This window comes from Choloepus didactylus, chromosome 11, assembly GCF_015220235.1.
Source record: "Choloepus didactylus isolate mChoDid1 chromosome 11, mChoDid1.pri, whole genome shotgun sequence".
NCBI classification, from domain to species: Eukaryota; Metazoa; Chordata; class Mammalia; order Pilosa; family Megalonychidae; genus Choloepus; species Choloepus didactylus.
Window position 1 is genome coordinate 36,104,417 of NC_051317.1, and position 25,688 is coordinate 36,130,104.

The 25,688-nt window shown below is 40.2% G+C and overlaps 1 protein-coding gene across 5 annotated transcripts in view; it reads right to left on the reverse strand.

The window, feature by feature from the left end:
• CTNND2 (catenin delta 2) overlaps window positions 1–25,688 on the reverse strand; it is a 1,032,924-nt gene that overhangs the window by 240,937 nt on the left and 766,299 nt on the right. For all 5 annotated transcript variants that reach the window (XM_037798888.1, XM_037798890.1, XM_037798887.1 and 2 more), the window contains one exon: window positions 1,077–1,290. In XM_037798888.1, coding sequence (XP_037654816.1) covers window positions 1,077–1,290 — 214 coding nt within the window. The remainder of the gene's footprint in view (window positions 1–1,076; window positions 1,291–25,688) is intronic.

Below are 25,688 nucleotides of genomic sequence, written 5' to 3' on the forward strand. Positions count from 1 at the left end.
AAGGATAATAGTGACAATAATCTTAGAGTGTAAATTTAAAAGGGCAGGCTGAGACTGAGTGCCTTGACCCAGGACTGAACAAATATTTATGGCTCCGGCTTAAGCAAAGTATTTTCTTAAATAAACAAACTTACATATACTTCATCAACACAGCTACAAGAGGAATTTAGAACTAGGATGAAGTTAGTGAAATCACAGGTAACTAAGAGGTTCTATTTTTTTAGTCAACTTTGCAATCCATTTGCCAATTACTTGCTTAAAGGGATACTTGGATGACCCAAAAGACAACATTTAGAACAATAATGAGCATAACTGAGAAGAGTAAGCATTAGAGTAATTTGAAAACTCATACTGAGGTCTCCTATTCCATTAGCACTACAAGTAAAAGCACACACTCAGAAGTGAAGCATGATAGCCAACAGCTAATGTTTACTGCACCCACACATATTCTGAGGAAGATACATGCTAAATACTTAAAACTGTCTCCTCCTTTAAATCCTCATGACTCTCTAAGAAGTGGAAATTATTATCTCTATTTTACAAACCTCTAAAGTTCTATTGTCATAGAAAGGCTTTCTCTCATGTTCAGTTTTGTAAATTCCTTAATATGCAACAATATTATCTTGCGACTTATAGTAGAATAAATATTTATTCAAGAAACTAACTGTTAGGTTCAAGAAAGCACTCAGATCTTAACCACATTTCAAACTGGAATGTATAGCTTATTACCACCAACTCACGTACCTTGTCCTTAAATCAATTAGTAATGTTATTCCATTGATTACCCATGGGTACTGTAAGATGCTCAGCTACTTCGAAATCAACTGACAACAACTGAAATATGGGTATAGAATTTTAGTGTGGGTTATGTTTATTGGATTCTAATTACCTAGTATGATCAGTCCACGGGTGTTATATTTGATACCATCTTACTCACTTGTTGATTCATTTGCACACATATATCAAGGAGTGTCACTAGCACTCTGAGAGGCCCTGGACCATAACGTCTGGTTTGCACATTTGCTACCTGGCTGGACAGTGGAAAACTGCTCTTGAGATTCAGTCGTGATTCTAACCTGTGACCAGCTCCCGGATCTCCAGGTCGGTGGTCTTTCGGAGCAACCTCACCAGTGCCGGGATGCCACCGCAGTTTTTCAGAGCAATTTTGTTATCATCGTTGGCCTTCCCATACACCAAGTTCCTCAGAGCTCCACAAGCACTGCGGTGGACCTCGGTCATCCGGTGATCCAGCAGGTCCACCAGGAGCTGTATGCCTCCTTGTCGCCTTATCTGAAAGAGCAAAGGAAGACACGTGTGCTTTAGAGACGATTTCACAAGCTAAACTGAGACATGTTTTTCATATGAAGTATTTGCTACAATTAATCGCATTGAACTGAGCGAAGGGGTACAAACAGGAAAGACACAAATGAGTGTTCCCTTTAGATTTTATTGCCTTTACTTGCTTTAATATCCTACCAAGGAAAATTCTAATGCATTTCCTTTCAAGATGCCGAATTTTGGAAATGTGATTTTAACTTCATAATGGGTGTCTTAGGCATTTCTCGTTAGAAAAATATACCACATACTCACAGCATGGGCTGATAGGGAAGCAAAAGACATTAGAATGAGTCTTAGCCCTTAGATTTGTTAAATGTAACCAGTGTCTTTTAAAGGCCTGCAGAATTAATATGCAGAATGTTAAAATTATGCTTATTAGGGAAATGCTGCAAACATTTCAAAGGACCAGAAGCCAAATGAGAAACTGGAATTGACACAAGGATTTTCCTCTGGGAACAGCTAGGAAAATAAGAAATTCATGACAATGAAAGCTAGTCAGTCCATTAAGGCTAAGACAGTTCATGCTTAACTTAGGTCTTTGATTAATAACAAACAACACTGATTAAATTTTAGTCTACTTTTTTAAACCAAAGAAAATTTTAACTGTTCGTAAGTGAATTGAACCAAATGTTTGCAAGATGTTTCAGATGCATGGTTTCCTTGCTGCCCTTTGAGTTTTAGGCCAATTTTAAAATTTACTCTGGAAGCAGTTAACATAACAAATTCATGGAGTTTTCATCAGCAAACCTGCATTTAAATGTTCCTGTATTTACATTAAAAAGTAACATGGTTCTTTCAGTAACATTCTTTTCTTAATGTCAGTGTTCCTCAGGAATCAAAGGATGAAAATGTGACACCTCCAATACTAATCTTATTATTACAGAAAGGTCACTCATCCTTTGGGTACGCTGGGCCACACAGCCGAATCCACAACTCTCTCACAGGTGTTCAAGTGTCAGCTTGAACTATACAGCTTCTCTATACAGCTACTCTAACCACCCGGTTTAAAACTGCAGTCCCCTCCCCAGTCCGGCATTCTTGCTTTACCTTAATCTGTTACAGAACTCTTCCATAGCACTTGTCACCTTCTAACCTGTTTATTATGTTTACTGATACTGCCTGCCTTCTGCTAGAATGTACCTTCTGGGAGGACAAAGTATCACGGACACATCCCTATCCCAGGTGCCTATAGCATTGCCTGGCACGTAGTAGGTGCTCAATAAGGATTTGTTGAATGAATGGGGACTGGGTAATAATTTATTAGTTGCTACAGTAATGCTCTCAGATTACCTACCTAAAACAGTGTTTTTCAAACCAGAGTAATATTCCTCTTCAAAGGAGTGGGGGCAAACTTTTGAGAACACCTCGGGTCTACAAAGGGTCTTCCTATAGCAATTTACAAACTAAATGAGGGCATCCATCATTCATAAAAAAGTGGACAAATAGATCAGTTAGAATATGCATATAGGAATTATTTTCAGTCATCAACAAAATGAAAAGATAATAAGTGAAAATTCTCATAAGACTTATGGGTCCCAAGGCATGAATATGGGTTATTACATATCGCACCTCCTATGAGAACAGAACCAGGGCGAAGAAGAAGGGAAGGACTCAGAGCTGAGGAGGGCTGGTGAGCAGGGCTCTAACTTCCCAGGAAGGTGGCTAAAGGGACTATCAGGACAATCTTAAAAAAGAGAGAAAGGAGCAGAAAACAACTCTTGGACAACTTTTATCCAGAGCCTGCCCTGCACCCACCCAGGAGAGAAGAAGTTACTAGCACCACGTGCATATGTCCTGCACACAGAAATCCGACAGAAATCTGAATTAAGCCACACCCAGTTTACTATAACAATTCAGAAGGGATCTTCAATTTGTATGAAGAGGATAAAATAGGAATGTCATTTCCTCTCTGGGTGTGCATTTTGCATGTATGTGCTTCACTTTAAAATTCTCTGGGTTTAATTTTCTGAATAATGATGAAGCCATTGAAAAAGGGCCCTAATAAAATTCATCCCTACAGTGAACCTGCCAGTTATGTATTAAAAGCAGATGGTATTATCTATCTACCTATCTATCTATCTATCTATCTATCTATCTATCTATCTATATCTTTTGGTATATTGGATATTATAATTAATATTCTTAATCCATGACAATAATATTTCCCTTTAGCATCTACTTAATAGATTAAGCTATTAAAATATTATTCCAAAACATTCACAGGGAAAATTAATTCAAAATGAGTGCAATATGAATTTTTAATGGTATGATAAGAATACAATGTTTTTAGTGTGACCCCAATTAATGCCACTTACCCAAATTTATAATGAGATCATAGGTTCTATTTTAATCTGTTTAGAGACCCACAAAGAAGACAATAAAACTTTTTCTTTCACTGTTGTTTTTGGGGTCACCAGATCACCTTTATTAAAAACTTTTGTTTTCTTAGGGTTGAATTGTGAATGTGAGAATACGGTTTTCTTAAGTCAATCAAACCTTAGAGTTGATTTCTAAATATTCCCCTACGTAAACTGTGAAGGTCAAGCCTTGGTTCTTTCTCCCCTCCCACGCCTCCCCTCTTCCCAGAGGACTAGGAGGTGAGACAGGAAATGCGCCTTCCGGTCCATTACGCAGGGTCCTGATTGCACGGCAGGGCTTCTGGGCGGCTGGGGTGCATCTGGGTGCTGCCCTCTCCTTCCCCTCTCCTCGGCCCCCCTCCTGGATCCTTCCTCCTTGCACCACCTCAACCCTTCTAGGCTCTTCCTACCTCCAACCTGAAACCCTCCTAAGCCTCCAAACAAAACTTTTTTAAACATTAGAAAGTTAATTTTCTCTTTGAAAAAGCATCAGGGGAAATGGCACCTTTACTTTCTCTCCCACTAAAGGTGAGAAGAGCCATTTTCCATTTTTCCTCTGGATGGATCACTCCACATCCAACAGGCTGAGGCCTTGTTTTGGTTCACACACTGTTATTTCTGGTTTAACTGGGGTTTACCCTCTCCTCTTACTCTCTTCATCATCTCTGTGCAGAATTTTCCAAAACTTAACTATTGAAAGACACACTTTCGATATTCATTAAAACGAAGCCAGCTTAGCCTGGCCCAGAAGAGTGTTTGGAATATGACAGTAAATCGAGAAATATTTATCAGAGGAGTAGAAGAATGGCCCAGAAGATTACTGCCACACGTTAGTTTCCTACTTTTTTAAGCCTGGCTGTGTGATTCAGATTTATATACACGAATTCAGATGACTGAACAAAAACCATCAATACTGAAATGTATTTAGGAAAAAGGAGCTTGAATTGGACCAGCATTGAACAAATCTCTCATTCATTTCCTGAATCTGACAGAGCAGGGAAATGGCTTTTCATAGTAACCTGAATAGTCTTAAATTTGTTTATTACATGATTCTTTCACACATTCAATTGTACATTTCATTCATACATTCAATTTAGTCAATTGTTTCTATGTCAAGGGCTCACATTTATTGTTCTGCCTAGGTGGGAACTTCAGGGATCTACTAGATGGAGAGGGTGGCTGACAAGAAGTAAGAAAGGTCGAGGCTGACGAATCCTATGACCAGGGGAAATACAAAATGAATTAACCAACCAAGCAAAGCAAAACTATGTCCTACTGCCTCCCTAGTAGGTAGTTTACTGAGAGGGCACTCTTAATTCTGATGCAGACGGTCTTTTGGGTATGTTGTGTGTGCATCTAACCCACATGGCACAGGAGAAAATGAAAACTACTTCTACACCTTTGCCACACAATCCAGGGTTTTGAAGTATTTTTACAACTTAAACTCTGGCACTGAAAGTATCTAAAAACCATCGAAGAAGAGGATGCAAAGAGTTTTTCCTTGCCCATTCCTTACAAGGCAGAATATATATAAGCCTTTCAAATCAGGAAATAAATGGGTGGGCAATTAAATACAAGACAAACGCCAGTAACGCCAGATCACCCGTTGCAAAAAATGGGTTCTCATCACTTAATGGATTTCTTATTCCTAACATGACCTGCATTTATTGAGAATAAAATATATAATATATATTTTAAATGATAATTAAATTATCATTATATTGATAATAACAAGTAATAATTTATAACATTTCAATTACAGCAGTGTTTGTATGTTCATGACAGTCTTTCTAAAATGATCATGAAAATGATGGTATAGTGGGTTAAAAAGCTGCCTTAACAGCTTGCAACAGAAGCCCTCTTGGAAGGGACCAGCCTTCATTTAGAAACACACCTAGAAAAATTACTTTACCCATATTGAGAACCTGAAGGCACAGGCCATCTAGATCTTCTTGGCAACAAAAAAGATTGTTCACCTGCTCTGCATTTGAAAGGAGAAGGATTTGGAGCTGGGGGTAGGAAAGAATAGCCTTTGTCAAAAGACTTTGGCTCCAGCCCTTTCAAGTTTGTAAGCCCTGAATGTCTTTCAATGCCAAATTTAGCCAACTGACCCAAGATTCTACAATTAGAAATGTAACTCATAATGAGTAATTTGAATGGGTGCATTGCATTTTGGGTTGCAAGACATGGACATAAATTAAAGAACTGTTCAGGAATTTAATTTAAACAGGGATGCATTTTATCCTTCCTTTTGTTCAAATCAGACCTGTGGTGTTACAGACTGGCCACACTGTGAAGTTTAATAGGTGAACCAGGATGAATTACTGTGAGGACCGAGGACCCAGGGCCCCGCCCCCTCCTCCATTACCGAAATTCACACAGCTGCCTACAGGACCAGGCCACAGGCCCCACCACCCCAGGGGGGAGGCATTAAAACTTCCCTCCCCTAACCCCTGTTCATTGTAACCAAATCTCACGAGAAACTCCACTGTCACAGACCTTTATAAGCCTCCCCAGCTCCTCTCTCTCTCTGAGGAATGATGGACCACTTACTTCACTCTCCCGACCTGCCGCCATCAGAAAAAATCATCTCCTGCTTTGTAAGTCCCTAATTAAACTCACAGGTAACTCTGAGCCAGGCGTGTTCTTTGGCCTTGGGACTAATCTGGGTTGGAACATTTGGCGAGCCAGCCGGGAGACCACGGAACTGCCAGCTGTAACAGGCCTTACGAGTCCTGGAAATGAGACGGACCAGGCGGGATACCAGGATGGCCTGAAACATCCACGTGGGGAGCCGCGGCTGTGGCATGGCTTCTGTTAGGAGCTGTGAGCTTGGCCATGGAAGAGGCTCTGGCAGTCAATGCTGAGGTTTGCTGCCTAGAAGGGGAACTCAGGTTAGAAAGAGACATGTAGATAACCCAAGCAGATTGGAAGGATGCATTAAATGAGAGTCTGTGCTACGCAGATAAAAGTTTAGAGACATTAGCGTGCCGGGATGCTAGAGTGGGAGGGCGCAAGCTGCCCAAAGGGCAAGTCAGGCCTATCGTGACTTCTCCTGACTGGGATCCCAGCGTGTGGGACCCTGCTGATTTTTCTTCAGATGAGGATGAGCCCCCACTGACTGGGAACCTGAAATTGAGGAAAGCAAGCATGTTTGTCCTCTGGTCCATTGCCCCTCTGGCAGGATGGATGATGCTCTACAGCAGCCGCTCCCTAGCAGCACCTCCTGATCAAAAGGTGCTCGTAACAATGTGGGATTACACTGCCACTGAATTATGGGAAATGGGGAATCAATACAGACAAAAACCTAAAGAAATTTTACCAAATTAGCTGTTGTACCTGTGGGGCACTGGCATAGAGGGAATTGTGCTTTCACGACATGAAATAAGCAAACTGGCCTCTGTTACCATTCACCCTTCCCTCTGCCAAGGTACAGCTTCCTTAGCCATCCAACCTGAGTCCAGCTCACTATTACTCTGGTTAGTGACTCAGTGTAAAGAAACCTGGCTCGATGTGGGGGACATGCCCCAGGTCACCCCCCACTGGACCACGCTTGATGTATTACAAGATACACTAAGAGAGCTAAGAATACAAGATATACTAAGAGGGCTAGGAATAAAACATGCAGTTTATGCTGCTAACTTTGTGGGACCAGATAATGAAACCTTCACCAGGGGCATAAAAACACACAATCTTATGAAGTGCCCCAAATCAATGGTACGGGACACTGGTGCCCATTCTTAGCACATTGGTGGGAAAAGCCATCTCCAGGGCTGCGCAAGTAGTAGCAGATCTAGGAGAATCTGAATGCCTAAGACGAAAAGGGGCTGGAGTCAGGGCTACAGGTCATACCCCAAAAACACATGATGATCCCAAACTGTGTGTCACGCAGTGTTCCAATGTGCTAATGCGGCCTTTTTGCAAAACACCAGCTATGGATCAGCTTTTATAAAGGGGGTTTATTTGGTTACAAAGTTACAGTCTTAAAGCCATAAAGTTTCCAAGGTAATGCATCAACAGTTGGGTACCTTTACTGGAGGATGGCCAATGGTGTCCAGAAAACCTCTGTTAGCTGGTGAGGCACGTGGCTGGCAACCGTTCCAGAGTTCTGGTTTCAAAATGGCTTTCTCCCAGGATGTTCCTCTCTAGGCTGCAGCTCCTCAAAAATGTTACTCTTAGTTGCTCTTGGGGCATTTGTCCTTTCTTAGCTTCTCCGGAGCAAAAGTTTGCTTCCAAAGGCCATCTCCAAAAGGTTGCTCTGTAAGCTGCAGCTCCTCTCTCAGCTCCTCTGCGTTCTTCGAAGTGTCCCTCTTGGCTGTAGCTCCTCTTCAAAATGTAACTCACAGCTGCACTGAGTTCCTTCTGTTTGTCAGCTCATTTATATGGCTCCAGTGATTTAATTTAGACCTACCATGAATGGGTGGGGTAACACCTCCATGGAAATTATCCAAAGTGATCACCCACAGTTGGGTGGGTCATATCTCCATGGAAACAGCCAATTAAAAGGTCACACCCTAATCAAAAAGATTAATCAATCTGCCCCACGAGATTGCATCAAACATAATGGCATTTTGGGGACCACAATACATCCAAACCAGCACATGCAGTCAGATGTGAGCTGACCTAATAGTCACTGGCACTAAAATTGAAGATACGGATAGATAGCCAAACCCTGTGCTAGTAAGGTTATGGAGTAAGTTACAAAAAGGGCAGAGATATACCAAATTTAGAGCCAGATTACTGGACAAAGAAATGATCTCTGGTGAGAAACTTGGCCCTTACAATATAAAGGGCATCCCGCTCGCCCTGCCAAGGAGGCATGGGGGATGGGTCAAAATCCCCAAATAAAAGCTATATATGGGGACACTGGGGATCAGAGGCTGCATACTGAGTTAACTATTTTCTGGCCCCCCACTATCTTCACTTTAAACACTAGTGAATACTGGAGGAAAATGCAACCCAACACATGAACAAAATGTGAACCTACACCCTAGATTTACACTGAGGATTAAATGAAATTTTAAATGTGAAGTGTTTAACAAAAAGACAAACAGCCCAATTAAAAATGGGCAAAGGCCTCCCCCCCTACGTGGGACCCGACTCCCAGGGGTGTAAATCTCCCTGGCAACGCAGAGTATGACTCCCGGGGATGAATGCAGACCCGGCATCATGGGACTGAGAGTATCTGCTTGACCAAAAGGGGGATGAAAAATGAGACTAAATAGTTTCAGTGGCTGAGAGATTCCAAATGGAGTCGAGAGGTCACTCTGGTGGACATTCTTATGCACTATATAGATAACATCTCTTAGGCTTTAATGTATTGGAATAGCTAGAAGTAAATACTTGAAACTACCAAACTCCAACCCAGTAGTCTGGACTCCTGAAGACAATTATATAATAATGTAGATTACAAGGGATGACAGTGTGATTGTGAAGACCTTGTGGATCACAACCCCTTTATCTAGTGTATGGATGAGTGGAGGAATGGGGATAAAAACTAAAGGACAAATGGGATGGGATGGGGGGATGATTTGGGTGTTCTTTTTTCACTTTTATTTTTTTATTCTTGTTCTGGTTCTTTCTGATGTAAGGAAAATGTTCAGAGATAGACTGTGGTGATGAATGCATAACTAAGTTATCATACTGTGGACAGTGGATTATATATCATGGATGATTGTATGGTGTGTGAATGTATTTCAATAAAACTGAATTTAATAAAAAAAAAAATGGGCAAAGAACTTGAATAGAAATTTCTCCAAAAGAAGATATACAAATGGCAAATAAGTACATGAAAAGATGCTCAATATCATTAGTCATCAGGGAAATCCAAATCAAAACCATATTGAGCTACTAGTTCATGCTTACTAGGATGGCTATTATATAAAAACAAAAAACAAAAAACAAAATGAAACAGAAAACAACAAGCGTTGGAGAGTACATGAAGAAACTGGAACCTTTGTACTTTGTTGGAGGGAATGCAAAATGGTCCAGTCACTCTGGAAAACAGTTTGGCTATTCCTCATAAATTACACCTAGAGCTACCATAAAACCTGGCAATTCCATTGCCTAAGGAATTGAAAACAGGGATTCCAACTGATATTTGTACACCAACATTCATGGCGGCATTATTCATAATAGCAAGAAGATGGAAACAACCCAAATGTCCATTGACAGATGAATGGATAAACAATGTGGTTTACATGTACAACAGAATATCATTCATCCCTAAAAAGGAATGAAGTTCTGATACATGCTACAACATTGGATGATCCTTATATATATGTTATCACAATACAAACTATTTCAAAATGAGAAGTGTTTAATAAAGTGCTCATTAAATATTATCAGTCAAGGAGCCTCGAACTGTACTGACAAGTTAAAGGATATTCTTAATTGAATTTATTACCTGCTCTATATGTGGACTAATTTAATAATATGCTGAGAGAGCATATGATAGTCAGTGAAAGGTATACAATTCATAGTTATAACTTTCTAAATTTTATTTAATAAGTGAACTGTGTATTATTTAATAGATCATGACTCCAATCTGGTGAATAACTATCAAAATTAAATAGGGGATATATTTATTCTAGAATGAACTGTATGGATTTTACCAGTCATTTAAAAAAGTAATTTCAAAGCATGCTGCATCATTATTGCACCCAAGAGCTATTTGGCTAGATATATTTCTGGGGCAAGTACAATGAATTAATTCATCTATAACTAAAAATATAGGGATGTAATTTAATGGAATATTTTTCCTATTATGATTAACTCACAAATGCAGACTTCTAAAATATAACAATTTTGAGTTGACACTAGTCATTGTAAAAAAAGGAAATATTCTTCTGAAATATATAAAATATTTTTGGCAAAAAGAGGGAAGAACCATATTTTGATTTTATTAATAACAGTAGTTTCTAATAAACATGAAAAAATGCAACTATTAGCAAACCATGCAAACAGTAACAACTTAGAAATAATTAGTAACAGCTTAAATGACTTTGAAGATTCTACTCTTACAAGAAATTTCCCAGATGCCACTCATATACTGGGATGTAGGATGTGTAGGGTTTTGATTTCATCTCCATTCTTGTCTAGCAACAAGACATTTAGCATATGAAGTTTGGGTTTCTGCCTTGCCTACCTCAAAGGATTGTTCAGATGGACAAAAGGGAGAACCCAATGGAACTCAAGTGGAGAGGATACAGATGTCTATAGATGCATGATTATTACTATTTTATTTCCCTTATTCTATCGAATCCAAAGGCCCCCCAGCTCCCAGAACCTTTCCCACTCTACATGGATTTCCCACACCCGCTCCCACCCCACTAAATGTATCCTCAGATGGCACTGAAATTGGGCGAGACCACCACACAGGGAATTGCAATACATATAAAAAATGAAAGGAACCTGATTTTTTTTTACTATGTTCACTTTAAACTTTAAAAGAAGTAGCTGACATTGTATTTTAAGTTAGTATGGGTCTGCCATAACGAAAACCATTTCTCATTGACCTCTGAATGATCTATTTTAGATCAGTTTGAAAGTTCAAGTTACCATCACCCTCATGGTTCCACCATTTAAAGAAATAAAGGGAAAGGGGGAAAATCCTTTATGCGGGTCTGAATGGGAATCATTATTCCACACAGTGACGCATTTTACAAGACCCTTTAAAAGGAACAAAGCATCCAAGAAACCACAAGCAAATTCTATCTACCACGGTCCTTAGCCCTTTCCATCCCCCTTTTGCTAACTGTGATCATGAGCCGTGACGTTTTCTAGACATGCACCCTATCTGAGAATGAAAGACCGTCAGATGTAAGTGGATGAGCAGCAGGCAGCCTGGATTCTCTATTGAAAATTCTGCCGCCTGCCAGGAAGGGGGCACAAAGGCCAAACACGCGTCAGAGCTGTCCGTCTGGGAGCTGGGAGGCTGATGCCCTCAGGCAAGCACCCTTGTCAGTGCTCAGAATTGCTGAAAGCCAAAGACCAGTTTCAACATTCTTTTTCTCTTCCCAAACCCACATGGGGCCATGTTTTATTATTCAGATGGTTCTTGGCACGTCCTATCCTATATTGCAATTACTTACATACATGTCTTATAACTTCCAAGTCATTCGACTTTATAATGCCCAGCACCTTGCTCACTACTCACCTTGCAGGAGTTGTTCAAGTTGATAAGAGAGAAATCAGTTCAGGTTAAGATTCTTTCAACAGTATCTGAACTCCTTCTCCCCAAACAAACTTGTGACTAGAAGAGGCACAGAACACTGGCCACATTCTTGTCAGTATGACTGATTAAAATTCCTTTATAACTGGTTTGGTCTGTTTCCAGCAGATGCTGAGACTTTTCTTGGTTAAACCAGTTTTCATTGGATTAATTTTGTTTCCTATGTGTGTTTGGGTCAAAAAATATAGATTCTCTAATGACAGTGATAATATATGTAATAGGACTACTTCTTAATGTCAACATTACTTATATAAGTGCACCCAGGAAAGTCCCTCTTTTTCTTCATATATACATATTTAAACAGGAAAGTAATTTAAGTGATTACCAAAATTCCTTATATAAAGATACCACTCAAGAAACATGTCCCAAATATGTCTAATGGCTTCCATGACTTGGCAAAAGTTTTGAACTGTCCTTATAAGATACCAAACACAAAATCCCCAAACAGTGACTGTTCTAGTTTGCTAATGCTGCCAGGATGAAAAACACCAGAAATGGATTGGCTTTTATAAAGGGGGTTTATCTGGTTACACAGTTACTGTCTTAAGGCCATAAGGTGTCCAAGGTAAGTCATCAACAATCAGGTACCGTCACTGGAGGATGGCCAATGGCATCTGGAAAACCTCTGTTAGCTGGGAAGGTACGTGGCTGGCGTCTGCTCCAAGTTCCGGTTTCAAAGTGGCTTTCTCACAGGACATTCCTCTCTAGGCCATAGCTTCTCTTCAAAATGTCACTCTCAGTTGCTCCTGGGCGTCTGTCCTCACTTAGCTTCTATGGAGTAAGAGTTTGCTTTCAACAGCTGTCTTCAAACTGTCTCTCATATGCAGCTCCTGTGCTTTCTTCAAAGTGTCCCTTTTGGCTGTAGCAAGCTTGCTCCTTTTGTCTGAGCTTATATAGTGCTCTAGTAAACTAATTAAAGCCCAGGCTGAATGGGCGGGGCCACACCTCCATGGAAATTATCCAATGAAAGATCTCGCCCACAGTTGAGTGATCACATCTCCATGGAAACATCCCATCAAAACTCCAACCCAGTCAACACCAATACGTTTCCTGCCCACACAAGACGGCATCAAAGATAATGGTGTTTTGGGGGGACATAACACATCCAAACCAGCACCAGTGACTATCACAAAGACTGATTCCAGGAAGAGTGTCCTCCCTCCCTGTGCTCCAAACTGAACTCAGGTATTTATTTTCCAGGTGCAGCTTTAGATATTGACTGCTACTAAAATTCCAGGGTTTGGGATGAAATTAGATTACAGCACCCAAGTCATTCCAGGTTTTACTGAATGGGCCACTGGCAAACAGAAAGATCCCAACACTGCTTTTCTTGGCTGATCTGTAGCATCAACATCCAGAAGTATATGTTGTGTGTGTGTGTGTACGTGTGTGTGCACGTGCGCATGTGTGTGTGGGGAGGTTTCTCCTTTGAGAGTATAACCATCTTCAAAGGTTATACTTAATTTTTGTTTCCCTTGGTGACCGTCCCATCTCCTGCGTTCTGCACACACAATCTGTTGAAGCAGACTCTAAAGGACAGTGAGAATTCAACCTGTTGAACATTTCATGAAAATATATGGAAGGCCTCATGTTATTTGCTTCACTTACATCAACAGCATATAGTCAGGACCAGAGCCAAAAACGAGGATTTATCTCCAAAGATGGAGGACATGGTTTCAAATATTTAAAGAGACTTCTCTATGGAAGGTGCATCCTGACATGTTCCTTCTCTCCCACTTCTCTGGACCCCAAACTTTTTGGCTTCTTTCTGGTGTTGCTGGGAAGCTCTTGTTCCATCTAACTGCTCAAGTTTAGGGTCCTAATTAGATTGCTTGTCTGGACCCCAGATCTATCCGTCACCATTGTTTCTGGTTATGAGTGCTTGTTTTATCTTGCAGACTGTCTGAAATTGGCTCATAAAAAAATCTGTGACTACTATGGCACTTAAGCAGCTTAGCAGTATAAAGGGTCCCACTGAAGTCTGGAATAAGGCAAGGACACCATTTATCAGCCTTATTGTCTAACTTTGCAGTAGAGGCTATGGTCAGTAGAGTAAGGCTGAAAGACAAATTAAGAGGTAAATCTACTGGAAGACAGACACCAATTATCAAAAGTGACGGAAAATCTTTTGAAATTAATAAGGGAATTCAGTAAAATACAAGCTAAATATTTAAAAAATGAAATATATTTCTTATGAATATACATAAATTCACAGTTTTCTTATATATTAAAAATAACCCCTTAAAATTTTAATATAAAAAAGTCCATTCACAACAATTCAGCATATTAAATACTTAAGAAATAAATATAACAAGAACTGGGGGCTTCTGTAAAAAGTACACTCCGTAACTTTACTGAGGTATGTAACAGCAGACCCGAATAAACATAGGCATCAACTGTTTTCCCTTATGAGAAAACACACTATTGTAAAGTTATCCACATGCCAGATTAATTTAAAAATTGAAACAGTTCTAATCCAAAAACCCAAATATATTTTCGAGGGTTTTTTTTCCCCTTTGGGACACAGCGATTCTAGAGTATATCTAAATGAATCAACATGGGAGAAATCACAGGAAAATGAAGAATTATGGAAGTATGAATGTATTCTAAAGCACCAATAAAGAGAAAAGTACAACAATGGCCCAAGAATCAACCAAGAACAAGGGAAGAGGAGAAAAGAACCAGAGAAGATCTGTTTATTTACAGGACATTTGGATATGATCATGAGGCAGTGGGGATTTAATACCCAGAATTAGTGAACACAGGCTCATAATTTGAGGAGAAAAATGATATTTAATTCCTTCTTTACAACTACGCAAAATAAATTCTAGATGGAGTAGAAATTTAACTGTGAAACATAAAATAAAGAACTCATAAAGGAATGCATAAATAGATATTTATATATTACTGGGGCCAGAAGGCCCACATTTGATTACAAAGCCAAAAGTCGCATTTATACAAACATTCCACAATGGGGCTAAGAAGTGACACTGAAATAGTTTTGTATAAAGAATTTAAATAAAGACATAATGTCAACTGAGAAATATTCCTCAAATTCTGGTCCTATAATTTTAAAATAATTAATCAGTCATCTCCTTGGGTATTAACATCTGTCTTTTAGATTAACAACTACTAGTCTAATATTTTGCCTCCTAATTTGGTTAATATAGTCTAACATATCTGTGAAAAATCTAAATTCACATATTGTTCAACATCAGAGATAAGAACTTTAGAAGAGCTCATGTAACTTTGAAAACACAAACCCCTCGAGGTAGATATCTAATTCAATTATTTGAAAAAATATTAAAACTTTTCAGAATATGACTAGAAGACCAGAAATATCACCCCCCAAAGCTTTCATTTTTGTAAGCATCATGCAGTCACTCATTCAACAAATACTGATGGAGCGTCTACTTTGCTCCGGGCAAGATTGAACAGGGTCCTGCCTTAGGAGCTCACATACCTTTGGAGGAGACAAAAATTAAGTTAATAAACCAGCAGAGAAGTAAATATGACCATTTTAATAGTGAAACAGAGAGGCAGCTTTATCTGGAAGAGGCCCTAACAATTTTCTGGTTGTAATTTTGTATCCTTTTCCTTAGAGGTGATCCCCAAATTTTATAAGCTTTTGACCAAAACCTGGGCCTGCTCTGGTGAGAACTCTAAAGAAGATAAAGCAGGAAAAAGATTGAGTGGCAGATGGTGGAGCATCAGGATGGGTCTTTTAAGTACTGTGGTCAGGAGATGTTTGAGTCGAGACCCCAATGACATGAGAAAGCAAGCCCTGTGGACACGGAGGCTGGGCATATAGATGGTCCCCAGGGAAGAACCAGGAGATCAGGGTGGCCATTGCTGAGTCAGGGGGATGAGGGAGAGAAATGATGAGACTGTGTGGTTGTGCAGGGCTGGCTCTCAGGGCTTTCAGCCATTAGGAAGACGGGGATTAGAATTGACCTAACTTACTTGTTTAAAAGGCCGCCATATGTATGCACCATGTGGATAACAGACTGTAGGAATACAAGGGTAGAAGCAGGGGCACCTGTGACAGGCCACTGCCATTGTCCAGGTGAGAGAAAGATGGCGGCTTGAGATCAGATTGGTGGTGGTGGTGGTGGTGGTGGTGGTGGTGGGTGCCAGTGTGAGAAATGACCAAATTCCTGATCAATTCGGCAGATATGGGGTCTAACTGGAAGAAAGGAATCAAGAATGACTAGGATTTTTGGCCTTTCATTTTTAATACAAGAGTGCACTGATGATCACTGCAAGAGTGCTTTTTGGTTGACTGACAGATGGCAAGCATTTATGAAGGACACCGCCTCACATTTAAATTTCCATTTTATTGGCATTACAAAAGCACACATTTTAAAAACTGCTGTTCTTTTGTTATTGCAAAATGGAAAATAGCACCTTGCTGAAATACAAAAGTATGCTAAATACGGACACAGAGATAATGGAGAAATTGTTTTGTATCTTAGATGAGCTATGGTTATAACCAATAATGGGTAGTAACATAAGCATAATATATTCCATCCAAAAATGTTATGAGAGATATGTAGAGAAAACTTTTCTATATATTTATTTTAATTTAAATTAATATCTATATTTTAAAAAATAAAACACCTCAAATAAGAATATAATTATAATTAAAATGCACAGAATATAAAATTTGCTTTACTATATGAACTATAAGACAGAAAGTATTTTCTTGTTATATACATGAGTCTTTTTTTCTTTCTAATTTTAGGTTATGAAGCCACCTTTATGTTCTGAAGATAAATCTGCTCATACACTTCTAATAGCCAGTACTTACTGCACTTAAACTTGGGTTGAGAAAGTAATTCCAACCCAAGTTCAACTGCTATTTATTAATGTTCCTTGAGGGTCTCATGATTTTGTGGAAGAGACACATACAGGCACAAATAAGGAGCTATGAAGTCTGCAGGAAAGTCAAGGAACCAGCCTCCCTGGGAAGCAGGGCAGGAAATAATTTAGGAAGAAATAACCCCTGTGCTGGATTCTTAGGCAGATTGAAAACTGGAGAACCAAACAATGCAGCACATGGTGAAACTCTGAAATATGTGTGTGCAGTAGATCCATGCCTTTTGAAGTGGGGTGCACGCATGGTAGGGTTGGAGGAAAGGTTAAGTATCACTGCACTAGACAGTGGTATGTCTTTTTCATCCTTAAATTTACTCAAAGCCTGGGGGAGGAGGCATTGTTCTTTTTTTACAATCAGACTTAGACACTTTATGGAGTAGGATGTAAGATTTGTGGGAAGTTCAGAGAACAAGCCCAACACTGAAAGAGATGGCACGTTTGTAGAGGTCTTCTTGACCCACAGCCCCTGCAGTACGCACGGATGCGAGCTGGCTGTCATCAGGAGTGGAAGGTTGGAGAGGATGGGAAGACGGTGTGGAGAAGGGTGCCAGCCTGCTGGGGGCGCTACCGAGAGGCAGGAACGCAAGGAGTGTTGGTGGGATGCCAGAAGACACCAGAGTGGGGCTGGCACGGAAAGCCATGTAAAGGAGAAGATATTTGAGGTGAAGGATATGGGCACCCACTCACAGTTTTTGAGCAGGGTAATAATATTATGGGAAGTTGAGGCAATGGAGGCAAAAGAATGAATTTGAGCCTTCAAAGAGAAAGCATCAGGAGGTGTACAAAAGTATACCTTAGATATGGAACATTCATGACTATTTTCCTGGCATCTTGGAATTTATAAATAGTTGAACATACACGTGGGGTTTCTGCATAGCTCAATCATCTATCTAACTAGGCTTTCTATTTCTTATTCTGAATACTTTGTGCCCTGAGTCCCAGGAATTTAAACGGAAGCCATCTCACAGTTAACCAGTTGGCTCTGTCCCCAGAACCCGAGGGTGGAGACTGCAGGAGGTCCCAGAGGCTTTGCAATAGGGAAACTGTAAGTTCCACCCCCTTGGAGCTCCCTCTAGACACCCGCCAATTCAACTGCTGTGACCAACCCTTTTGAGGATCTGCAAACAGGAACATGTTAAACTTATTTCCTCACACATTTCTATTGACCTCAAGAAAGCTGTTATCAGGGAAATTTGTCCACAATGCAGCATCATGAAATTTCAGTTTTTCAGTGATACTGTTCAGCTGATGAAATATTATCCACTCTTCATTTTGTCCATCAGCCCAAGCAGAACATTTATAAGATACCTGGATTTCAGTAAAACAAGAAAACACATTTGTTTGGTGCATCTGTGACCTCTGAAATTCTAAAAATTATGTTCCAGGAAATTCTATCAAGTGTAAACCAGTGCATTTCCTGTGTCATCCTTAGTGGAGGATGAGCTTTTATTCTAGGTGTTCTGTGTAAGATTATCTCAGTTCTCAGGGTATAACAACTCTTCTGGCAATTTTAGTGAGTTACTGGTACTAAATCACACACGTCTATAATTATATATATTTACATATTTGCATAATATATTCTATAATAAATGTGTGTGTGTGTGTATTTAAGAGAGAGTTTTAGAAACTTCCCTTCTCCACTCCACACCAAAATGGGATTCACTCAGTTCTTTAAGTTATTTCATTCCAATTTAAAATTTGTAGCACTAATTTTCTTTTCTCTTATACCCTATTATTTCTGGGTTCAAAGGACTTGCCCTGTAGGTATTTTATCTTATAATTAAATTAATAGCCACAGAGATTGAGACAATTGTTTTTCCTTTAAACTAATAATTTCATTTCAAAGATTTTCAATGCTCAAGTGTAAGAGATAAGTGGCTATAACCTCTCAATTATAAATAATGAAAAGATCTGGTTTTACTCTATCTTAAAGCATAGCTTATCAATAAATTCTTTAAAAAATCTTCAATGTGTGTTAAAAAAATCGAGTTTCCTGTTTTCTGTCACTTATCAATAAATTCTTTAAAAAATCTTCAATGTGTGTTAAAAAAATTGAGTTTCCCGTTTTCTGTCATATTTACTGTTTAAGCATTTAAAATAAGTTACGTGTGCTATTGCATACATTCTTTTTTCCAGAGTAGAAGGAAGGCCATGGTTAAGAACTATGTTTTTAACAGGCTGATGGATGCTGAGGACACATAATGAATCAGGGGCTTCGGTAAGAACTTTTTGTATTGGTTCAAATTCTGCACACACAGTAGTCAGAGCATTTTTTAGAAACAAGAGTAATCAGCTCTTGTCACCTCCCATCACACTGGGAAGCCACCAGCCTGGGCCTTCAGGGCCCCACGTGGCCTGCCCCTGCCTTCTCCTTGCCTCTGTGGCTCATTGATCTTACTCACTTTTGGCTTTGGTTGCTTTGGGCTTCTGGCTGTTCAGGGTATCCTCATCTCAGGGCCCTTCCCTGTGTCCCCCAGACTCTGCAGTGTCCTTTCCATCACTCAGGTCTCCCCTCAACCTGAGCAACCATGCAAAACAGCATGTGCACCCCGAAACCCTTCCCCTCCGCTCTCGGTCCACTTTCCCTTCCTTCGATTCCTCCTTACTCCCCTTCACCTCCTGCAGGATTTTACATTGCATACACAATTGCTGATTTCCTTTCCCACCCCCTCCACCCCCATGGTCAGGGAAGAGTGGGGCACACAGCAGGCACTCAGTATTATTTTTTGACTGGCTGCATTCTTGACTATGCACTTCAAGATTTTGAAATAAGGCCAGTTTACCCAGTCTACCCTTCAGGAGAAATGTCATGTGGCCAAGCAAAATAGCAATTGTGAACAAAGATCTCTAGTGCCTAAGATTATCTCAGAACAGGACATTATACAATCGTGACTACAATGCGCTAGTCCAGCAAACATTATGCACCTGTAAAAATGCTTTTCTTATTATTTTATTTCTTCATTTCATGAAGTAAGAGTAATTTTTTTTCCCACAGGTCAAAGCCAATGTTAGTACAAAATGCTTCTCACTATGTACACCTGCATCTTGTTTATAGGAGCCAATGCTGAATACATTAGCTAATTATAGATATGCAGATGACGTGTTTTCCTTAACATAAAAATATATAGAAGCATGTGAACTGTAGCACTCAGGCCCTGGCTGAATATCCCATTCTCATTAGATGAACTTGGCTTAAATGGTAAAGAGACAGGCAAAAAGTCAGAACAATGAGGAAGTTATTCCTAATTCAAAATCTTCACATATTGCTGTCACTCTTTGGGGTTTAAAACACTAAAATGGAAAAATCTAGATTGCAAAACAAATTATCATCTACTGATTCAATTTTTGGGTGCTCACTGCAGAAACATTAAATCTAAAGCTTGGAATTCTCTCAAAAATGGAAAAGGGTAGCTTTAGAAATTCTGAGAGATAATATGAAGAAATAGTGAGGTGTTTATTATGTAGGCACCCATGCGTATGGGGTTAGAGAAATGGCAAATACGAATGACGAAATTAAGGACATTATAATTTTACATGGAAGTTTCTGACGGGATTTTCATAAGGAGAGCTGAGACTTGCCCAACACATGTACAACATTTGCTTTTGAGACTACATGGTCATCAGGATGGAATGGATTGATGTGATAAAGGCATCTGCCTAGCCCAAGGGGATAATGTTCCTTTAATGACAAAGAATATCGAATTTTATCTGCAGGAAGATAGCAACACAGAGCAGGAGATAATATGGCATCCTTCAGCCAGTCCCAGGGTTTCTAAGCACTAAGAGAGAATTTTCCTTGTTCAAATGGGTTGCGGTAGGCAGGATAATAGCCACCCAAAGATGTCCAAGTCCTAATCCCTGGAATCTGTCAATATGCTGTGTTACAGGACAATGGGTAATTAAGGTTGCACATGGGATTGAAGTTGAGACTCAGCTGACTCTAACTAAAATAAAAACACTATCCCAGATTATCTGGGTCGGCCCAAGGTCATCACAAAATCCCTTTAAATGTGGAAGAGGGAAGCAGGAAGTGGGAACCAGAGAGATGGCATCCCAAGAAAGACTCGACTGGCCATTGCTGGCTTTGAAAATGGAAGGAGGCCATGGACCAAGAAATGCCGGCAGCTTCTAGAAACAGGAAAAGGGAAGGAACGGAGTCTCCCTTAGAGCCTCCACAAAAGAACACAGCCCTGCTGACACCTTGGTTGTAGCTTAGTGGGACCCATTTCGGACTTCTGACCTCCAGAACTGTGAGGTAATAAACTCGGGTGGTATAAAGTTACTAAGTTTGTGGTAATTTTTTTTAAAGCTGCATTAAGAAGCTAATACATAGGTAGTCTCATTTATCTGTTGGCAAGTTATGCATGCATTAGCAAGACTTCAGGCTTTACTGGATGACCAGGTGGCTGCTTCTTTTGGCCCACTTGTGGATAGGAGAGAGCTGCCACTCATTTCAGATGCGCTGGCTGCTGTCTCCATGGTCAACAGGCCTTCCTCTTGCTCTAACCAACTGCTGAGGTGCATCTTCATCACCTAACCAAATTTAAGTCTGGTAGAAACATGGCAATCTCAATGTCTGCTCTCTATAAAGAAGTACCAAGGACTGGCCATTACTATTTGCTCACGGTTCTGCCACTGTCCGGGAGTCCATATTAAAATGACGCTCTTTTCAGATAATTCCCATGAGGACAGACAGGAAAAGTCTTACCAACGTGGAAGGTTGTGCACTGTTCATACAACTAATGCATGTCAGTGTAATTGGTACCTTTCCAAATGACATATTCAAAAGAATACAACATGACCAGCTGGGAAGATGTGCTCTGGTGTTTCTGGTTTTTGTTTTTTGTCCTTTGAACATTAATCTTTTCATAAACCAGAGTGGCAGAGGCAGCGTTCCTAAAAGTCCCTTTGCCATCACCATAGTACCCCCATCTGCAAGTCCTGGTATTGTTTGCCTTGTTCGATAAGGCATTATAAGTTGGGCCCAGTTCACCAGAACAGAGGCCAAAGCCTCAGAAGGGAATAAGGCTGGAGACCATGGGTTTTGAGATCCCCTGTTTATGCATTCCGTGGACACCTCCAGTAAAACCAAGCTTAGAGCAGTCTTGAGCAGATCTTTACATTTATCAGAGAATTTCCTTATGACAGTATTTTCTGACATTCCCTAAGTTCTAAAAGGAATTTCCAGCCTCAAATGTCCCCCGGGGATGAAAACACACTCTCAATGTGCAACAGGAAGCCACAAGTTGTGTTTCAGAAAGGTCAATATCTAATGGGGTATGGTAGTCAGTGTGTGCAAAATCTTAAGTCTGTCTTTCTGCTGCCTCTACTGGCTGTTTGGGTAGTTACAGCAATACCTCCAAAACCAAAGCAACTTGTCAACTGTAGGCATCCAAGGGTGTGTATAGTATTATTATCCTCTGAAGACTTTGAGAGCTTCTTGAAGTTTGGGGCCACCTTCAAAAAGGCATTCCTTTCCTTCCTCCCTTCCTCTCTTCTCTTTTCTTTTTTTCCCTCCCAGCCCTCTATGGTAGTTTGAGGCTGTTATGTACCCCAGAAGAGGCCATGTTCTTTTAATCCATTCCTGAGGATGCAGACCTATTGTGGGTGCGAGCTTTTGATTAGGTTATTTCAATTGAGGTGTGTCCAGCCTCATCAGGGTGAGTCTTGATTTTCTTGCTGGAGTCCTTTATAAGAGGATAAAACACATACATAAGCTAAGAGATGAAATTAAGAAAGCTCACAGAGAAGAACCCCAGAGAAGCTAACAGAGGACTCTGAAGCACAGAGAGGAAGCTACAGGAACCAAAAGCTGAAAGCAATGAAACCCGGGAACAAAGGACCAGCAGATGCCAGCCATGTACCTGACCATGTGACAGAAGAGTCCCAGATGATGATAGCCTTTCTTCAGAGAAGGTATCTTTCTGCTGATGCCTTAATTTGGACATTTTCATGGACTTAGAACTGTAAATTTGTAAGCTTATAAATCCCCATTACAAAAGCCAACACATTTCTGGTATATTGCTTTCTAGGAACTTTAGCAAACCTTCCATCCTTTCTAATGGGACTTAACAATGTCTGCAAATACAAGATATGCTTTTTCCCCAGGAACCAGGAACTGTGCTTCTTGCTCATTTCAGAGTAGCATCAGAGGACTATTTTTTCACAAGTTGAGAAATGTCCCTGATCCTTCATATTTTACTTGTGTGAGTCCTCATCCTTCTGCAACTTTATAAACAAGCCTCACCTTGTCATGAGTCACTCTGGTTCCAATTCTGTCAGTCTGCTCTTTTGTAAGCCCAGTAATCGTAACATAAGCAAAAGTCAAGTATCAGAGTATCTTTTATCAGCAATTAATTTGAGTCCCTTCACATAACTTTTGGCCATAGGTAAGAGAACTAGCACATCCTTGTGTGAGAACTGTTAAACTAGATTGTGCGGCCTCAGGTAAAGGCAAACTGAAACCACCTTTCCTCAGAAATTGGGATAAGGGAAAAAAGGAATTTTCCAGAACAGTGTCAGCTCTGTAAATCCCTGGTGCCTACTGAGCTTCCTTATTAGCTTGAACTATATTGGATACTGTCAAAGCCACTTTATTAGGCCTCAATAATCTATACAGTCAACCCATAAAAGCCAACTGCTTTGATCAAATAAATCTTTTGCATAAAAGCTGTTGTGAGCCACAGGACAAGTCTCTCCCACCTCTTTTATAAATACGGATATTGCCAGCACCTCCTCAGAAAATCAACCCTCCCAACAATCACACTGCCGTTGTCTCCTCACTCTCTTTTGTTAATCTCTATTTTCCTTGAGCCCCTGTCCCCAGACAACACATTCTGTCACCTGTGGTTTGTAGCAAGGATAATCCCTACTTCTACTCCAAAGCCCCAAGGAAGGGTCTGGGGAACACTCCATGTGATGGCAGTAGAATGCTGGAGATGAGTTCACTGTCTGCTCATACACAGAGATTGGATGTTATTCACCCACTGCTGTCGTTCATGCACATTCTGTGCTAACAAGGCATTTATGAGTTGTCTGGGGAGTCTGGTATTCCTATATATTACTGTTTCCAGGGAAATATATTCTGAATCATAAATTCTTTCAAGTAATATTTGACCACCTGTATAGATCCAAAGGCAGAAATCATTCCATACATATAATGAAATACAAATAACAAAAGAGTTAATGCCTACCCAGAATTTTACTTTTATTCAAGAGGCAAATTAATTAAGAAGGATTGTAAGTGCAGAAGGGCAATTAGAATTTTGAAAAGCTCTTAGTAAAATAGATATTTTTTTCACTTCCATTAAGGGTTTTGTTAAAAAGTGCACTGGGGCTACAAAACCAGAATACTTATCATATCATTATCATCTATGGATTTTCTTAGAACACTTAAAAACAGTTGTAGTGATGAAGTGCAGCTAATGGAGAAGTGACGTGACAAAACATCTACGGGATAGTCTGGGTATAAAGACATGTTTCTTGCAATCAGAATCTGATATTGAACAAAGGAAATGTAACTGAGTCAGAAATTTGCATACACTCAGAATAAGTCAATGTCTACACTTCTTTAAGTCAGCGTGGCCCCAGCTTTTCATGCTATCTGGCTCCACAGTGTTAAGCATTTCCAAGATGCTCCCACGTGTGGGAGCAGACAGCAGCGTCACTACATGAGGCACTCGCCATCAGGTTCAAGAGGTCTGAACCTCAAGGTTTAAACTTAAATGAAACAGTAACCTCGCTGAAGTTGGAAAAACGGTCAGAGGTCCATAAGGGGCAAGTGAAAGATGGTTTACCCAAAGTGGATTAATGGATCAGGGATTTCAGAATCATAAGAAAGCACAGAACTGCAGTGCCATCGAAAAAAAGGAGAAAAAGTGCACATTCTAATCTGTGTATGAAGAAACCAGGGTGTCCTGGAGGCTCCTTGCATTGTTTCCATATTTTGACAAAATGTTCCCTCTCGTTCCGTATGCCAGCAAAATCTGGGGGATGCTCGGAAGGGAAAAATCAAAAGGATGACAGGATAAACAAGATGACTCTTCCTTGGTTCAATGATTTAGAGATTTTTCACTCAGAAACAAGGCCTAATTATGGTGAGTCAGCGGGAATAAGGAGCCAAGTGCTACAAGGAGGACAGAGATCAGGGTTTTTCCCTGCCAACCCTCCCTAAAGACTAAAGAAAAGGAAATGACTGTAAAAGATAGCTGAGTAGTTTAGGTTGGAGATAAAGTTGGACGACTTCCCTGAAATAGGGTTCAGTTCTGCAGATACAGGTCTTCTTTTCTGAAATATCAAATTCAAGATCCTATTCAGAAACATGCGAAGAAAGCAAGGTATGCTGGGAAATCACCAGGTTAGCCCTGGGTCCTACACCTGCGATACCAATAGAAAAGAGCTGATATTTAGATGAACCATCTGTTTCTTTTGTTAATTATTAGGAAGACTCCAAAGCATTCGGGAGGGGGCAGATAAAATGACAAGCCATTAAAATAAAAGGAGAGTATAGTCCAAAGAAAAAATACAGTTAAATAATCCAAAGTGAATTTTAGCAAACCAAGCAAAGACACTTCAAAGAGATTTTGAAAATACCTGCCACATTACTGTTCCCAAGTCATGACCCAGTTTCCGGGATTGCTCTCTGACTCATCACTGACTTGCAAAAAGAGCGGTTGTACCTGGTGGTTTCAGTCAGGAGTCCCACTGCCTGGCAGCCAAATTTCAGCACAACATCAGTCTGATACCTTAACTTTCACTCACCTTTGGTTATTAAAATAGTCTCACTCCAGTTGAAAGAATCAAGCCCGTCCATTATATAACTTCAATTTCCCACCCCCCTCATATCCCCAAGGCAGCCAGACTTGAGCTCCAGCTGCCTGGAA